The sequence below is a fragment of the Panthera onca genome, chromosome C1, assembly GCF_046562875.1.
Source record: "Panthera onca isolate mPanOnc1 chromosome C1, mPanOnc1 haplotype 2, whole genome shotgun sequence".
Taxonomy (NCBI): domain Eukaryota; kingdom Metazoa; phylum Chordata; class Mammalia; order Carnivora; family Felidae; genus Panthera; species Panthera onca.
The window spans coordinates 141688679-141707509 of record NC_138346.1 but is presented as its reverse complement, the minus strand read 5'-3'; the positions used below and the strand labels follow the sequence as shown (position 1 = coordinate 141707509).

Here is an 18831-nt window from a genome sequence, read left to right as displayed (position 1 = left end):
AGTTTCTTATATTTGGAAAATTACCTTCTTATTAGCTTAATTTTATCAAAGGTGAATTCTTCTATTTCCCTGAAAGTGTAGTTTGTAGTTTCTGTGTGTGTGTGTGTGTGTGTGTGTGTGTGTGTGTGTGTGACTTAAGATGCAAGCAAATATAGAACCAAGTCTCCATTCTTGGAAAAACACGTTGTAAATTCTGCACCAGACTAAGAACAGGCTGGTGGTCTTCTCCTCTCCTTGTGGGTACCTGTGGTCCTTGCTGGACTCATCCTCTGAAGGTAGATCTGTAATGCTAAGAACTAAGTTGACGGTTGCCAGAGTTGTCAGAGTCTCAGGTTCCATATGCCACCTGGCTTTGGTTTAGGGGAAAATACAAAATAAAAACAATGCTGCTTTTATTCCCCAAACACACTTACTACTAATTTCCAAAGGCACTTGGGAATTAAAAAAAAAAAGAAGGAAAACACTAGGATTCAAATCACAGGAGACTTAAAACAGTTCCCCCTACTTCAATAAGTGATGTTTACCTGCCATCCCTGTCTTTGTCCACATGCCAACACTTGCCCTCTGAAACTGTTGAGTGCTGTGTAGAATCCACACTGTGAGTCATGCCTATAATCACAGCCTAGGCTTCAATAATAAAGTTGGAATCTCAAATTGCTTCGACAACAGTAAGTCTTATGATAAGTCTTGAAAGAGGTTATTATCATTATTATGTTGCTCATTTAATCAAAGCACTTGGAGATGAAGGGGCTGTTCTGGGGTCAAATGGTCTAGTATCAGTTAATATAAACTGAGCCATCTGCTGCAACCCAGTTCAGAAATGCTTACACTTGCTATCTAGACAGGCAAGAAGACTTCTGGGACTCCCACACGGAATGAGGAGTGTTGATATGTTTTGGGAACTTTTTTCACATTCTCTACCATTTTCTACCCTATTATACTGCTAAGAATTTTTTAAATGCTTATGAAGAAAAGAATGTCAGAGACTCCTACTAGAACAGGTGGCCATCAGTACAATGGACCTTTCTCTAACTTTCCCTCATAGCAGCACTCACACCCTGATCAGGATGAACTTAGTTTTATGCAGACAGATTCCACAATGCAATTTTCCAGGTTGGCTAAGCCCAAGTCAGCTGAGAAATACTGGAAGGCAGAAATGTTTGGCGAAAATCATACTTCAGCTTTTGCCTCCCTTTCATAATCACACTTGAAGGTAACTGTTTATTTTACGTTGCTCTTCCCCATTAGATTGCATGTTTCACAGGGTAGTGATCATACTTGTCTCTTCATTATTATGCCCCCAGTAGTTTTCATCTATTGAGTGGAGAATCAATTCCTATATGGAAAAGGCTTGGGCAAACAGATGTTAATTAAAACATGCACTTCTTTCACAAAACACAAAAATGTCAATTATTTTATGATGGAATGAGTCAATATATTTAAGACACTTTAAAATAGTGCCTGTAAGCAGTCTGTAAGTATATGTTGTTGCTATTAGCAGTATAGATTTTAGGTGAATTGTAAAAGCATAAGAGGATGAACCACATCAATACTGGAAGGAATTAGATTCAATGCAAATCCACTGATAATCTGCCACACAAGACAGGGTGCCATTTCTTCCTAGGTGTGAAATCAGAACCATGGTTCCCTTCTTTTTGCCTCCAACCTAGGACTACAGATAATTTAGGATATGAACAGGTGCTTTGAAATTACTAGATGGAAAGTTCAAACAGTACTTCTCCTTGAACAGATCTAAGGTAAAATTAAGTTGTTTGATATAGTAAGTGTGGTAAAATGGTGGAAAGATATAATAAAATTATCATTAGTATCATCAGGCTACTTACCTCTTGAATTCTTGATGACATAACAGATAATATTCTTCCCCAGGATCTCAGATTGATACCTGGAGAACTGCTGTCCAGGAGTGTGGGAAGCTATGATTGATAGGAAAAAAATATATAAAAAGTTTATAGTATGTGTATATACATATATATGTATAAGTTATATGTATACACATGGGTGCTATCCAATCTCCTGTATGCTTGAAAAACATTTCCTCCTTTTTTTTCATCATAGGACCTCTTCTGCTAAATTACTTTCAAAAGCAAACTTGTTTTATCTAATTGAGAAAAATCAATTCCGAGTGATGCCGCTGAGCTAGCCAATCACAAATAGTTTCACAGTGACATTAAATATGCCAAAGCGATTCTGATTGCTGGTTTAGCAACATCAAACAGGCCTCCTGGAGGAAGAAAAACAGCACAGCTGCTGGACTGTAAGGGAAGGCTGTGCACAGAGGTGCCCATCTGTGTACCTTGGGCTCTGCAGACACTCTCAGGCTTCCGCACTGTTCACGTCTCTGCTCCCTTTGTGGCCCTTCGAGTAGGCTGTGACTCTTCCTCTGTTCAATACTATTTTCTTACATGGAAGATTTGGCTAGTTATGTCATTCTGCTTTTAAAGCTGCTGCTGTAGCTTTGAAGAGAAGTTTCCTTGCAGATTATCTAGTTGACGGCGGTGTTCTGGTGATCCCAGGCCCATGTGACAACACAAAACTATTCACCACTTTCCATCTATATGGGGAATGTGGAAGCCCACAAGTTTGCTGGCTCCAAACCTGAGCCCAATTTGAAAAATTCATTTTCCTGAAACCAAGTTCTAGTCCTGAGTGAATGGCTTCATTCTTTATAGTTTCAGAACTGATTGAACCACTGATCCTGTGTCTTTTAGGAATGAATTCTAAGTTTTAAGATGGTGGTTTTCAAAGTGCATCTTGAGTATGTCTGCAGGGGCTTTGCATTTTTAACAAAATCAATGTGTAATATCTGACTCAAATATCTGTGGACCACAAGCCACAAGCCTCAGCTTTTTATGTGCCAAGGTGGTTCTCCTAAACGATGGGTGGGCTGATCCAGCCACGGCATAGCTGAGAAGCAGGTGGAATTAGGGTGTGAGCAGTCTAGCCTCCCATTTCAAGCAGTGGTCCTGCCCTCCCTTCTCCCTGCTGTAGGTACAGGGGCCCTCGCATTCTCTCTGACCTGGATACTGGAGAATAAATATAGGCACACTCATGGAACATCAGCATTTCTAGATCATTTTCTAGCTGGAAAATGAAAGGTTTTGTTCTGAGAGCTACAAAGCAGACAGGAGAACAATTTACCAGAGGAAGTAGCAGCAAAGCCACCACTGAAACTATACCACTGAGAAGCATCTTCTCTCCTTAACCTTCACACTGAGCCTAGCTATTGGTCTTGCCAGGACTTCTTTTCAAACTCCTTGAAAATAGTTTCAGCATACGCTGGGCAAAGCACTTTAATTCCTGTTTTCATTTCATGGGAGGGTGGGGCTGAGAACACTAGGCAGGGAGGAAACCAGCAGGTAAAAATGTATGCCAGTGGCAAGTTATCACCAACTCCTGTTGATTCACCTCCTAAGTACATCCAATAAGATCTATTAGAGATGAAAGGAGATCTCTAAGAGATACAGCAATAAAATGTCATGTGTGCACCTTATTTTGATTCTGAACCTAATAAACCAACTGCAACAATCAGAGGGAAAGTGAACATGATCAGGTATTAGATAATATTAAGGAATTATTGTTTTGTTGGGTATGATCACAGAATTGTGGTTTTGTTAAAACAAGTAAGTTTTCATCTGTTAGAGATACATAGGGAAGTATCTAAGGGTGAAATGATATGTTGCCTGTGATTTGCTTTAAAAGATTTCAGGGAGGGGCTCCTGGGTGGTTCAGGTGGTTGAGTGTCCAACTCTTGATTTCGGCTCAGGTCATCATCTCATGGTTCATGGGTTCAAGCCCTGCATGGGGCTCTGTGCTGTCGGTGCGGAACCTGCTTGGGATTTTCTCTCTCTCTCTCTCTCTCTGCCCCTTCTTTCTCTCTCTCTCAGAATAAAAATTAAAAAAAAAAAAAAAGATATCGGGGAAAAAAAAGTGAGGAACAGATTACAATAACAGCCAAATGTTGAAAATAGTTGAAGCTGTGTGACAGATAAATGGGAGTTCATTATATTAGTCAACTTTTATACTTGTTTCTGTAATAGAAAGTTTTAAAAATAGAGGCTATTTACAAGCAAAAATAAGTAAATAGCTGAATAAATGAATACTAAATAAATACTCCCTCCTATCCTTTTTCTCTTCCTCACTAGGACTGCCTTTGCCCATGCTCTCCATGCCTCTCTCCCAGAACACTTCATCAGAATAGCCTTCCTGATGGACCCTAACTTCTAGATTCCTTCCTTCCAATGCATTCCCCAAACTGTAACCTGAGTTACTTAACAAGCCAATCCAACCATGTCACCTCTCCTGCTCAAAGATCTTATATAGCTCCCTACTGCCTCCAGGAGAAAGAGTCAATATCAGTGCTATACACACATGGCCTCTCATGAACTGGTACATGGCTCTCCCTCTAGCCTTCTCTCTTGCTTCTCTTCCATAGAGCTGGACTTCTTTCTACATTTCCTAATATGTAGGTCTATCTGATTTTGCTAATGGTGATAATGCCTAGCTTAAAAAACTACATTGCCCAGCCTCCCTTGTATATGGGGTGATCATGTGACAAAACTGGACCAATATGGCATCAGGAAAAGTCACGAAGTGGGGCTCCTGGGGAACGCCATTTGAAGGAGGAACACTGGAACACTGATGTGCTGAGAGAGGTAGAGCAGACATCTCAAGATCACCAGATGACAAGCACATGCTAGGGATGAGTGGCAGATGGAAGAGGAGCCTGGGTTCTTGGGAAAATTTGTGGAGCCTCCACATCACTCCTGAATGACCTACTGCAGGACTCTGCTTTGGAAAGAATATGAAACCCACTGTTTTTTTCAGCATTCTGTTACAGTTTCTAAGTGACATAATTACACATTTGACAAATAGGAATAGACTGTCTGCTATGTGCCAGGTGCTGGGGGGGGGGAGCGGGTATTGCAATGATCAAAACAAAGTTCTCCCTTTAATTAAGTTTACCTTCAAGAATCTCACTGATGTATCTTCAGCTTTCCTTTCACTATTCTCACATATATGTGCTCAAGATCCTCACATGTGAGAGAACTTCCTCTGATGCCTTATTCCCTGGTAGCTACAGTCTAACTGCCTTCCTCCACTCTCTATTCCCAAATTTCTTGGAAAAGTAGTCCATGTTCAGTGACATCAATTCATCACCAATACTCCTGTCTTCCATCCTCACCATCCAACCAAGATGCTATAACATTCTAGCTAAATCCCCAGTTTCTTCCTAGTTTTTACGTCTAATAGATACTTTTGATTCTTGTGTTTTCAGACCTCTCTGCTTCTCTCAACACTTTTAATCATGTCCTTTTCATTCCTCAATGTCTGTGACACTGCTCTTCTCTGGTTTGCTCTGATTTTTCTCTGATTTTCCCAGGAGCTCTTCTGCCTCCACCTTCTCTTCAGTGCTGAGGTTCCTGAGGGCCTCTGTGGCCTCACTCCTCTCACTTTGCATACTCTCTCTGGATAGTTTCATTCCCCTCATCATTTAATCTGCTACCTTTTTGCTGATGACTTCTACTCCCAACCTCTACCCCCAACCATCTGCTGGACCTTTGCCCAGATCCAACTCATCCTAAACTAATCACATCACCATCCCCAGACCAGCTTCTGCTCTTGTGCACACTTCTTCATCTGGTGGCACCAACTTCTGACCTGTTACCAAAGCTAAAAGCCTAAAAGTCATCACTGATCCATACCCATTCCCATTCCATTGTCAAAATCCTCAGCCTAGAGACCTAGGAACTGGTACTCAGTCTGAGTGTGGGCAGGATAAGCCCTCAGATTGCAAAGAGGGTAGCCAAGGGACATATGAAAAACTGGTATGGGAGGAAGCTGGAGTCAAGGACTAGAGTCCTAAGTGCAGAGAAATAAAGCAACCAGGTCCTAGGTAATGAGAAGGAACCCAAAAGGGGCTAGGAACCCAGAGCATGGAAAATAAAGAACTGTCACATTCATGTGTCCAAAGAGATTGGACATCAGTAAGTCACCAGCTCCAACTGTTTTTAATTACTTCCCCTTCTTTGTGAGTTTGTTGTCTATTTTCCTCATTTGACCGTGGGCTGAGGATGATCGGAGGCTGTGTTTTACATAAGTGGACATCTTTTCTCCATCCCCTCTCTTTTACCTCCATAGGTTCTAGGCATAGTCTGGTCTTAAAACTCCATCCTGCATCAAATTCAAACAACGCACACGTGAAAAGCACCTGTGTCTCTGTCATATCTACATATCAGTATAGATATATTTCTACATATACACTTTTGAAGGCCCTTAATTTTGCTTTTGAAATTATTTAGCTTTGAGTAGCTCACTTAATGAATGATCCAATATGATTTCTTAGCAATCATTGCAAATACTTAGGAATGTTTGTAAAGTTGGACTGCAAACTAGCTTTTGAATTTTAAATTTTATGAATACTAAATTTAACTAAACTTGAATAATATTATCTTCCTTAAACATTCAATGTAATGCTTATTAATTTCAGTTTTAAAGCTTTTTCTTTGTATTTCAGAGCCATAATTTTTTTTTATTTTCAAGTCTCAAACATTCTTGTAGGCCTCTGCAAAGCTACACCTATCACTTCAGAGCCTAATAAATAAAATGGCCAATCCATCCCATTCCACCCCATTCTCACCACCACTCCTAGTGGCCACTGTCAACTCATCTGAAACCACCTTGACTTCTCCAGAAAGTCTTCCTTCCCTCACTACCATGCTCTTTCAGCCTTCCTTCCCCATGAATTAGGTGCTCCTCCTAGCTGCTAGTAGAATTCTCAGGGCATTCATTTATCATTTTTATATTGGTTTACTATTATTTGTAATGTGTCTGTTTCTCCACTATACTGTAAACATAAAGCATAGTAAGCATAAAGATAGGCTTTAATTTTGTATCTTCACGGCATGGTGCACAACAGATGCTCAATAAATATTTTATAGTAATTAATGAGTAAATTAACTATAATCTAGTGGGAAAAAGACAGAGTATATTGAGGCTTTAGGTTCCATGACGTATGTCTCTACAGATATAATGGTGGCTTACAGGAAAGGAGTGGTCAGTTCCACCTGGGGACAGGAAAGGTTACTGTTCGAAAGAAGACAAGGTGATGGTCCTGAGGGTGAGGACAGTGTTTGTGGATGGAAAGGGAGGGCCAGGAATTCCAGGTGGAGGGAGGAATGTGAAGAGAGAGTGACTAGAGACATAGCCAGATAAGAACAAGACCAGGAATTTGGGGGAGAGGAGACAGGAGGAACAACAGCTTGAGATGCATTTTTATATCTAGTTAATATTCTCTTTTTCGATCTTGCTAATAGTAATATTCATTATTCATATATTTACTAAGCTCCAGTAATGTGCTTATACCATATCTGCAATTCTTGTCCTAGCTCTTTCCAGTGGAGATGGTAAATGATGGGGGTCTCGTATTCACATCTCTTTTACCATTTACATCTCAGAACAGTGCCTACCCCCTCTAGAGAACTCTCCATGCATATCTAGTCACCGACTGTCTGACTGATGTTGCCATAAATTATAAAATAACTTTCCCAGGGATCTCCTCTTCCTTTGGTTTCCTCCCCCATTATCTATTCAAATTCACATGGATTGTTCCTGCCAAAAGAACCGGAAGAGACTATAAGTTTATTTGAATGGAAATGTAAAAACATTTCTGGAAAAAAGGTCAGAGACCAAAATGGCAAGTATCCTCCCTCTCTGTCTCTCAATCACACACGCACCCCACTGCTTCCTATGCCAACACATTCTCTTAATTTCCCAAATAACAAGTAACCCTTCCATGTCACAACCGGGCTCAGCACTGTCAACCCAAGTTCAAGGTCTGATTAGGCCTCCTTAGAAAGACTGGATATATAAACAGGGCTATGGAAAGGGTATGTCCCTATCATTTCCCATCATGTGTGGTTGGTCTGGGAGTGGGGGGAGGGGATCCCTGGGCCTTGATCTGTATTCAAGAAATGGATAGAAGGACCTAGCTGGCAGCCAAAAAGACTCTATACTAGGTTTCTGTTTGGGTTCTCAAGGGATAAGAAATATGTCTGTCCTTTGGGACTACATATTATTTTTTGCTAAGGAAGAATAAAGGATATTAGCTACTAAAAAAAAAAATCTTGTTTGAGCAATATTTGCTGATGCTTTAGACCCAATAGATTAATCAAACAGATACCACTCTGCCGACACACAAAAGAATGTTTTTGTGAGTTGAGATTTTTGTTTGTTTTACTTTCTCCGATTCAAAAAAGACCATCTGGAAAACAGTATTATTTCTAAGCTGAGGATCTATCTAACACAAGGGTAAATAGGTAGCCTCAGGTTAAAAGTGTATTTACAGGGATGACATGGCCTTTGGGAACTGGTGGAAGGTTCTGGAGTGAAGGATGAACTGCTGTTTTGAAAGCACCCAGACAGAGGTGAAAAGCAGATGAAGCTGTGGATAGACAGTACAGGCTTGCTGTGTTCAGTCCTGGGCTGCTGCTACAGGAAATCCAGATTTATCCAGGAGGGAAGTTGTTGCTGGGCAACTGGGAGAATGTGGATTTGAAGTATGTTTGTTGCAACCTGACAGTTGTTAAGCATCAGATGAAAAGAGAGGAAGCAGGCTTCAGTGGTGAGGGGGCAACCAGGAGGGGACACCCTGAGTACCAGGAAATGCGTCATGAGTGGAGAATTCAGACTAAATCACTCAGGGTTGGGGGAAATGCCAAACTGTCTCTACCAGGAGAGGTCACAGAGACATGCTGTCTCCCAAGACTGGAAGGGACAGAGCATCTGAATGAGAGGGTGGGCTCTGGAGTATGTGAACAGACAAGTGATGGGACTTTGTTTGGCTCCAAAGAAACTAGGCCTTTTTTCCTCTGCTGTGACTTTAGTCCCGATATTTGTGGCTGATGAAAGCAAAACTGAGTGTGGAATCTAAGGGCAGTTGAAAGGTCAATGCGTGAGACAGACTCTTGCTAGTCTGAGGGGTCTGAGAAGGGAGAATGTCCTACCTAAGTGTTTGAGCAGAACATTTCTGGGAGTGTAGCAATGACAAGGGAGCAATGGGGCCTCTGCAAAGTGGCTGCATTCTTGCTTTGGTAAGAGCAAAAATGCTTTGTTTCAAAGTTCTTTTCCATCTCTTCTCTAATGTGAATTTCACTATCACATTAGACAACTAGCATAGGTCTTATTATCTTGATTCTACAAATGGGGAGCAAGTGTGTAGCAAGTAAGCAAACTGTCACTTAAATGACAGCAAGTTAGGGGCCAACCCAGAGCCAAGACCCAGTGTCCTGACCCCCAGATCTGTGTGTGCTCCAGCAGGCTGCCCAGCCTCTGGTCCTCTCACTACTGCGTCCCATGCTCAGGGGAGAAGCTGATTACTTCATAAGGAGAGTTAAGGAAGAATCTGTGACTATGAGACACTTGAGGGAAGGACATATGAGGGAAGGACATATACTAATAGTAGGTAAGAAAGAAATTTTAATGCAAAAGTTCTTAACCTAGGGCCTGGCTTCACAGACTCCATGAACTCCTACCCTGTGTGTCTACGTGAACTTCTTTTTCTTTAGGGAAAAGGTTTAGAGCTGTTATCAGATTCTCAAAGGTAGTCCTAATTCATAAAAAGGTTAAGAACTATCTGAGGCCAAAATCCTTCTCAAAACCAGTATACCCTGGAGAGAAACTGATCCCTAATACATTGGTGCTCAATCTGTATCTGCTAAGCAAAGGCCAGGACCCAGGACCTGTTATCAGAAGAGCAACTTTCGCAGGGGTCCTCTTGTGTCTGATTTTCATTTTGACCTCTCAGTATTTTTTTCCTTTTAAATTGATGAAAATAACATCTCATGTATCATGAAAACACACTCTGGCCTCCTGTATGCCTGGGGCCCACAAGAAATCTAAGTAGACCAGTAACAATCAAGCCCATTGGCCAGATGCACATTTAATGTACATTAATGTTTCTCTTTCCTATTTCCTCTTTATTTCTTTACCGAAATCCATTCACCCAGTGGAGATTTTGATTGTAATAGATACATGGTTTTACAGATGCAGGCAGAACAAATACTAATGCTATAAACCAAATATACTTGCTGTGAGCTTTATAATTTTCAAAAAAAGCAAAAACCCTAATTTCTGACATCATTTTTTTTCATCCAACAGCTGCTGCCCCTCGCCCATGCTGCTGGCACTGGGTATCACTCCTTTCTCTCCCTCCCTCCCAAAACTCACACAGAAGTGGGAGAAAGTTGTCAGTCCAAAGATTCAGAATCAGGAGGGAGAGGAAATCATGAGGTTAAGTCATTAACGGAACCTCATTATAAATTCCTGGAGACTGGGGCTTTTCCAGAGAATTGTGACACAGCACCATTATCTGAAAATTGAAATGCGCTAAGTTGAATTTAACAAACTGCAGTGAAAGATCCCAGAGAACAGAAACCATGGCCACCTCACATGGGGCAGTCCACCCACATTTATTCCCCACGATTCAGCAAGTTAGGGAGCAGAGCCAAGAACAAAGCAGGACATTGAAAGGCGCATACGGTCGGCCCCCCAAGACCGGGTCCTTCCCCGTTCCAATCAGTGTTCAGCCACCCCACAGTGAAAGAGATATAGGTGAAATGAAGTCAGAAAAGTAAAAACTGTGACAGAATAGTGGCTGAGGGCAAGTAAGGAAAACTGAACTGTGCCACACTGAAAGCGATTGCAAAGGGGAAAACCGGGGGCCAAAATGCCCGTGAGGCCAAATTTCCTCCATCAACAGCCATTGAGAAGGGGGAAGGGAGGGAAATTCAGATTTCCCAGCAGTGTGGCAGGTCTTGGCACAGCCTCCGTTCCCCTGCCGAACTTCCACAAATAAACATTCAGAGCAGAAGGGACAGATTTGCTTCTCAGCAAGATTTCAAAGCTGTGCAGCAGAGTCGGAGAGAAAACAGGAAGGACCTTAGAGGGAGGAGAAGGAGGAGGAGGGGCATGCAAGCCTTGGGCCAAATCTGATGGGAAACGTCCCAACCCCTCACCCGAAACTGACATACCATTTTTACGAGGTGTGCAACGTTTCAGGTAGCGTTGGCGCGCACGCTACTTGATACAGATACCGTGGGCCCAGGCCTGAGCTGCTGGTTTTCCAGCTAGGGGCATCAAGCCCGAGAAGACCGCAGGTGAAGGCAAGCTCTTTCAAGCTATCTCCGCCCAGCTGAAACCAGGAGGGCCTAAATCTCCTCAGAGAAAAATCCTGCCACCCGACAGTCCACCCAGGTCCCTGGGCGTGCGGTGCGCGTGCGCGTGCCTGCCTGTGCGCACGCCCTGGCAGGCACGTGCGCTTGGTGTGCGTGACTGTACGTATAGGGACGGGCGGGGTGGGAGTCAGGCCGCGGATACCGTGTTGGGATTATTTGAGGATGAGAACACTGGCTTCTGATCTCCAAGGGGCCGAGGGAAAACACAGCTGGCCCCAGTTGGTGCTAACGGCCAAACCCTCCTCCCGGATTCCCTCAGCTGAACCGCCGGGTCTGGAGGTTGCACGCCCACCCACTAACGCACGCCCCGCACCTTACACCACGGGGCGGGGATGGTCACACCGGCTTGCTGATAGTGCCCCTCTTTCTTTGTTAATGAGCACTAACTTGGCATTTAATAAACCTTATTTGCACACTGGCGGACACGCGTATGAGAAACAGCCCAGGAGAACAGAAGGTGCAGCATTCCCCCGTGCTGCAGCTAAGCGTGGCTGCCCGCCAACCAGCTGCAACAACAGCCTAGTCCCGGAGTGGCCCCCACCCTTGGCCTCGGAGCAGCCCCTGCTTCCCTGATGGCAGTCTCAGAGGGTCTGAGGGTCTTCCCTGAGCCTTTCTCTGCTGCCTCAGGGTTGTTTTTCTGAAAACACTGAGAAGATAGGTACAGGAGCAGTAAAAGCAAAACTCTGGTGTTCATGCCTGCAATCTCTTTTGGGTTTCCTTGTTAGTTATTATTATTTTTTAATGTTTAGCCACTCTATCCATTTTTCAAATGAAGAAGGACATTTCAAGGGCACCAGACAGGGTGTTTGTCTTCTTTGCTTGCACTCCATGCGTCCTGTCTTGGTCTCGTCTTTCCCCAGAGAGGAGCAGGAGCAAGAAGAATGCTGGTAGGGGGTTGTCTTGGGGACCCACTTCCTGCTGAGTTTTTTTTTTCCTCCAGGGTGTCTCTGGGGCTATGAGTTGTCTTTGTTAAAAGAATGGCAAGGAGGATGGGGTCCACAGCACCCTGGTCTTATGGGTGATCAAATGAAAGCGCTTTGAAGCCTTCGTGGCATTTGGGATACTATTATTATGCTTCATCTACAGAAACTGAGACTGTAAATCAAACTCCTATGTTCTAGGTCAGTGATTCTCAACCTGGGAATCAAACTCCTATGTTCTAGGTCAGTGATTCTCAACCCAGCTGGATATTGAAATGATCTGGGAAGCTTTTAAAAACACTAAGGCCCACTGGGAGTGGGAGCCAGGCATTGGTAATTTTTAAAAGTTACCCAGGTGGTTCAATGTGCAGCCAGGCTGGGAACCACTGCTACAGTGACCAAATGTTGTCAGTGTTGGTTTTTCTAACACCTTTTTGCTTATCTCAGGCTGAGAGCTCAGTGAGGGTGGGAGGGCTCATGGCTCAAGGCTCACGGCTGGAGACTTGACCTCAGCACAGTGCCTAGCCCCTTGAAGGCACCCGGTCAGGTTTGAGTGCATGAACACATGTACAGAGGTTGTGAGCAACCACGCAGGACAGGTCTCAGGTCAGTGAGGACGACCAGCCAGAGTTCTCCTCTGGTTTCTGAACTCTAGCACTTACAGAAGGAAAGACTTTCTGGTCGTTCTGAAGCCAGTGACCTGAGTTTGGTTCTAGTCCCTAATGGAAAGTTTTGCCTAGGTCCCCCATTATCCTGCTACAAGCTGTTTTCCCAGTATTGGTGGTCATGCCCTAAAGGTACATTTGCCTATTCCAGAAGCCAAGGTACTTCAAAAAGAGATGCATAACCCTGTCTTTTTTCTAGTGACCAGAAGATTTCACGATCCTGGGTGCCCAGGGCCCTTTAACACCTCTGTAAACACAGATACTAGTCCCTAGCTGTGCTGGTGTTCAGCTGTCCAGAATAAGGGATCTTTATCACCTTACTCCCTCTTCCGATTCTAAAAGCAAACCAAGGAATGAGTCTAAAATTGACTCCCTTTGGAATTTTGGACAGAGAAGTTTGAACCACATGCCTTTAATTCTCCCTGCGGCATGGGGAGCCAAGAGAGCTTTCTGGGGTCCTGGGCTCTCAGTGGTGATGGCATCCATAAGTACCGACCCCTCTTACCACTCTGGAGACCCACCCGATGAGATGAGCTGGGAACATTGTAGAGTAACATTCTAAGGGAGAGTCACACTTCGAAAGGAATGAAGTATAAACTCTGCCAGAAATGGAGGGGTCTTGTTTTATTTTGTTTTATTTTTAAAAGCTTTCAGCTTGCTTTTTAAGACAAGCTGAGAGTGGATTTTCTCAGACTTGAGAGAGCAACCATAAAAAGGCAAAACGCAAATTCCTCAACGAAGTTCTCATGATTGACGTATTCCTACAACACAGTTTCAGAAAGTAAAATGCAGGCACAAGAGGGCCACCTGGGTGGCTCAGTCTGTTAAGTGTCTGACTTTGGCTCAGGTCATGATCTCACCGTTCATGAGTTCGAGTCCCACATCAAGCTCTGTGCTGATGGCTCAGAGCCTGGAGCTTGCTTCAGATTCTGTGTCTCCCTCTCTCTCTGCCCCTCTCCTGCTCATGCTCTGTCTCTCTCTCTCAAAAATAAGCAAAAATTGAAAAAAAATTTTTTTAAATGTAGGCACAAGAAAAAACACAATTGGATCCTAGAAACATTTATATATACATGAGCTATATATATAGTTATTATATATAACTATATATAATTATTAAGTTATATTAAGTTATATATAATAACTACATATAATTATATGTATAACTGTATATAGTTATTATATTATTATATATGTCATCTTCTCTGAAGGATTCTAATTTTGAGTGTTTCTTAAAGCACGGCCTGCAATGATGTCCACTGGAATCCCTTAAGGTAACAGGGCAGGTTCTGGGCCCAGCCCAGATCTCCTGCATCAGTCTCTGGGGATGGCAGTTTGGAACTTGCATCTTTTACCAGCTGCCCTGATGATTTTCATACACTCTGAAGTGTGAGAACTGCTGCTCTTCACCTCCTTTTTATAATTCCCGCTCATCCTCCTAGCAAAAGAGGAGGTATTATCAAGTCCCAAGAAGTGTGTCTGGGATGCAGTTCTAGAACACAGGTTTGAGCTAATTGAGGGCTTTCCAAATTTTTGAGACTATGAAGTTTTCTGTTACTCTTTTCTACCCAGAAAAGGCAACCTTTGTGGTCAAGAGCAGACCCAGAGTGTGAAGCTCTCATTTGTTGAAATTTATTAAATGCTTTACATTTATTTTTCCATGTCTCCCTTGTTAACATTCTATACAGTATTATATTTGTTTTATACATGAGTAATGGGGCCAGTAAAGGTCAGCTATCTTATGAAATGGTAGGGCAGGGAGTCAAACCAGGCCTTCTCCTTTCCACCACTGCTAGCGGCGGTAGAGAGGATTTGTCCCACATTTGGAGTGGACTCAGACCTGCCCCATAACTAAGGGTGAACCTAGCCACGTAACTACATAACCACATAACTTTTTTTACTTTTTTAATTTTTTTATTAAATATAATTTATTGTCAGATTGGTTTCCATACAACACCCAGTGCTCATCCCAACAGGTGCCTCCTCAATGCCCATCACCCACCTTCCCCTCTCCCCCACCCCCCATCAACCCTCAGCTTGTTCTCAGTATCTAGGAGTCTCTTATGGTTTGCCTCCCTCCCTCTCTGCAATTCTTCCCCCACCCATGGTTCTCTCATAACCACAAAACTAATGGTGAACCCAACAGTGACTCCTGGGTGCCTGGACAACTGCTCTAGATATATTATCAGTCAAGATTCCTTAGGTCTTTGGAGCCTGGAGTTTCCTTAAGAACTGTGAACGCCAGGCTCAAGCCTTTCTGTCAATCTGTGAGTCCCTGATGACCTGCGACAGGCTCCACTGCACCCAGGAATTACCTTCCACGAGGTAAGCCGCTAAATGCCTCCCTTACCACACGGAAGAGCTTGAAGAAGTCCACGTTGGCATACAGAGTGTCTTCCACCCACTGGAGGGTGCCCTGGGAGAGGGAGCACATGGCATCACGCACTGTCTGTGCCCCACGGCGCTGGCTAAAGATTAAGAAGCGCTCCAGGAGGGCCTCGCTGCAGGCAATGTCCTTCAGTGTCAGGTCTGGGACTCCATGAGCAAACTGCAGGCAAGAGAAGCAAAATTGGAAACTTCCCTGTAGGAAAATACTAGCCACCCCAAAGGTGTCCATGTCCTAACAGACAGAAACTGTATATACATTGTGTTGTAGGGCAAGGGGAATTAGAATTGCAGGTGGAATTAAGGCTTGCTAATTAGCTGACTTTTAGACCAGGAGATTATTTTGGATTATCTGGGTGGACCCAATGGAATCACAAGGGTTTTTTGCTTTGTTTTGTTTTGTTTTTGTTTTTGTTTTAAACCTAGTGGAAGAAGGAGGTAGAAGACACAATGTCAAAATAATGTGATATGAGAAAGACTTGACTAGCCACTGCTGGGGAGGCCACCAGCCAAGGAATGTTGGAAACTGGAAATGGATTTCCCTCTAGATTCCCCAGTAAGAAATGTAGCCGTGCCAACACCTTGACTTTCAGACTTCTGACCTGTAGAACAAGAACATAATAAATTTGTGTTGTCTTAAGCCACTAAGTTTGTGGTGGTTTGTTACAGCAGCCACAGGAAACTATACGCTCCCAAGGCTCATTTTATCAGAGAGCCACTTAAAATGTGAGAGATCCGTTCTTAGCATGATGCTAAGGTACCATCAGGACCTACTCCCCTGAAGCTGAGGAGTGGGAGTGGCTAGGATGCATTCAGAGTGATGGCAAGAGACCAACACCCTCTCTCCTTTCTCAATAGATTTAGCAAATAAAAATACTGGATGCCCAGTTAAATTTAGATTTCAGATAAACCATGAGCACCTTTTAGTATGAGTATGTTCCAAATAGAGTCCAAATGGGACATACTTACGCTAAAAAATCATTTGTTTATCTGAAATTCAAACTAACTTGGATATCCTGTGTTTGATCTGGTGACCCTAACTGCTGGATAGCCCACACCCTACAGCTCCTGTGGAGCTCATGGGCAGTGACTCTTGGACCCTGAATCACAGTCCCCATGATGGCCTCAGAGACCAAGGAGACCTCAACCCTGCCCAGGGAGCCTTGGCCACCTAGGATACCAACTGGCCTCCTGGAGTCTTGGACTCCTGACACCTAGGTATTGTGAACAGGTTCCTGAGCTTCCCTGGTCTCTGTAGTCTCCTCAAACCTTCAGATTACACAGTTCTCAGGGCAGGAGAGCAGGGCAGGTTTAGGCTCTACTACTTACATCCCTCCACCCCACCCCACCCCATCACCCGCTAAATGAGGCACAGGTCATGGCTGACATTGGGTTGATGTGGACTCCATCAAACTCAGGGGACTGTAACTGGGTGCATGTTCCAACAGAGACTTTCTGTTTTGCCCACACTCTGCTTCTTATCCCCAGGCAAAATCCCACCCCCAACCCTAATCCCAGCATCTAAAACATTCTGAGGTGGAGGGAATCAATGAGCTCACTTTGTCCAAACCTCTAATATTCTAGGGGAAAAAAGCGATGGAGGAGGGGTTAGGTGACTTGAGAAAATTACACAGCAGGCTAGTGGAAAAGCTGGGATACCACAGAGGTTCCAGCTCATTCTTTCATTCAGTGACTCATCCATTCAATGCCCTTTCACTGAGTCCCTTTCTGCAGGGACTAAAACGGTTACTGGGGATACAGAAAATAAGGTGAGTTTTTTGCTCTCCAAGGAGTTTATCGGTTAGCTGGAAATGCAGGCATTTAAAGAGCAGGTAAGTGCTAAAGTGAATGCAGTGAAACCAGAGCACAGAAGAGGGAAGTGTTAAGAATAGCCAGGGTTTACTGAGCGTTTACTGTGTGCCAGGCACTGTTCTAAGTGCTTTACATATATTAATTTTTTGACCCCCATAACAATCAAATATGGTAGGCACCTTTACTGTCTCCATTTTACAAATGAGGACACAGAGGCACAGAGTGGTTATTTAACTTGCCTGAGGTCACATAGTTAACTGTGCCGCCATGCTGAGATTTGAACCGAGAGCTTGTGCTTTATCACTACCTCTTTGCTCCTTGTTGAGTAGGGAAGAGGGAGGGGGCAAGACAAAGAAAGGAGGGATTATGAATGATTTCATTGGGGAGGCAACACTTGAGCTGGACCTTGAAGCAAGTCCAGGAGTTTACAGAGCTGGGTGTGGGAGCGGGGTGAGGGACAAGCCAGACAACTATTCCACTCTCATCGTCTAACAATTTCCTAGATGGAGGGAGACCTGCTTGGATGCCAGGCAGAGAGGACGAGGAGGGGCATCCAGTCCTGATGGTGAAGAACAAAATCCCATGTTTGCTGAGAATGACCGATCAGAGAGCTGTAAGCCACACACGGTTTTTTAAATTTAAAGTAATCACGGGGCACCTGGTGGCTCAGTCAGTTAAGCCTCTGATTTTCCGCTCAGGTCAGGATCTCACGGTTCATGAGTTCGAATCCCGCGTCGGGATTCTATGTCTCCCTCTCTCTCTGCCCCTCCCCCCGCTTTCACTCTGTCCCTCTCTCTCACTCTCCCAAAAATAAACATTGAGAAAATAATAATAATGAGTTTAAAGTGATCTACATTAAATCACATTTAAAATTCAGTTCCTCAGCTGCACTAGCCCTGTCTTGAGTGCTACCAGCCGCATCCGGCTAGTGGCTACCATATTGGACAGCACAGAGAGAGAACACTGCTGCCATAGGGGAAAGCTCTGGTGCACGGTGCTGGGAAGGAGTTGCACAGCTGGATGGAGACTGAGTTAGAGATCAGGAGGCAGGTGTAGCCCACAACCAGGCTGAGAAGCAGGGAGGGCATGGGGGGGCCCAGAGAGAGCTGGGACAACAGGATTGGCCCAGAGAGAGATGGGACAACAGCACTGGCATCTGCAAGCAGCAGGAGTTTGGGGTTCCCGACTCAAGCTCTCACGTTTGCTGATCAGGGAAGGACCAGCTAATCAGAGCAAGCAGCCTAAATAATAGCCAGTGACTCTGGCCCCTTCTCCCCACGTGAGAGGCTCAGCTCTGATGCCAGCAGCACAGCAACTAGAGATCCAAATGTCACGCCAGTGAGGAACTGGAAAGAAATTTCCCCTAAATTCCTGCCCTTATCTCCATCTCCCTTTTATTACCAACTGGAAGTCATCACAGGCATTTCCAGGACTTAAGTTTTATGAGCTAAGAGAAAGCAAAGGGGAGAATGAGCCATCAATGCTGCAGCCACCACCCCCTCAGGTGGGGGTGGGAGGGAGAGCAGAGCAGGGCCACCAGGCCTGACTTCAAGGGACAAGGCCTGGGTGCTGTGGGCACTGAGTCCCAAGGGCCCTGATGGACCACCTCAAGGCTGACCCTCTGTTCCCCTCAGGAAGTTTCAGGGAAAACCTCAGGGCCTGAGAAGCCAGAAAAGCAGGTATGGGCTTCTTTACTGCTGTGCAGGGAACCAGCTTGAAAACCCCTTTCCACGGAGCCAGCCCTGCCCAGGCGGGTGGGATCCCCCTCCCTCCTCTGGGTTCAGACTTTATCTCAGGACT

At 44.3% G+C, this 18831-nt stretch overlaps 1 protein-coding gene across 5 annotated transcripts in view; it reads right to left on the bottom strand.

The window, feature by feature from the left end:
• The window catches only part of ABCA4 (ATP binding cassette subfamily A member 4), a 131993-nt gene that overhangs the window by 94285 nt on the left and 18877 nt on the right, over positions 1 to 18831 (bottom strand). For 4 of the 5 annotated variants that reach the window (XR_009608209.3, XM_060626647.3, XM_060626649.3 and 1 more), the window contains exons 6-7: positions 15185 to 15382; positions 1845 to 1934 (exon numbers count right to left, since the gene is read on the bottom strand). Coding sequence is in view for 4 of the 5 variants with exons in the window: in XM_060626647.3 (XP_060482630.3) it covers positions 1845 to 1934; positions 15185 to 15382 (288 nt within the window). In the remaining variant the exon portion in view is untranslated. Of the gene's footprint in view, positions 1 to 1844; positions 1935 to 11048; positions 11729 to 15184; positions 15383 to 18831 lie in introns of those variants that run through there. The other variant, XM_060626650.3, reaches the window with a different exon arrangement.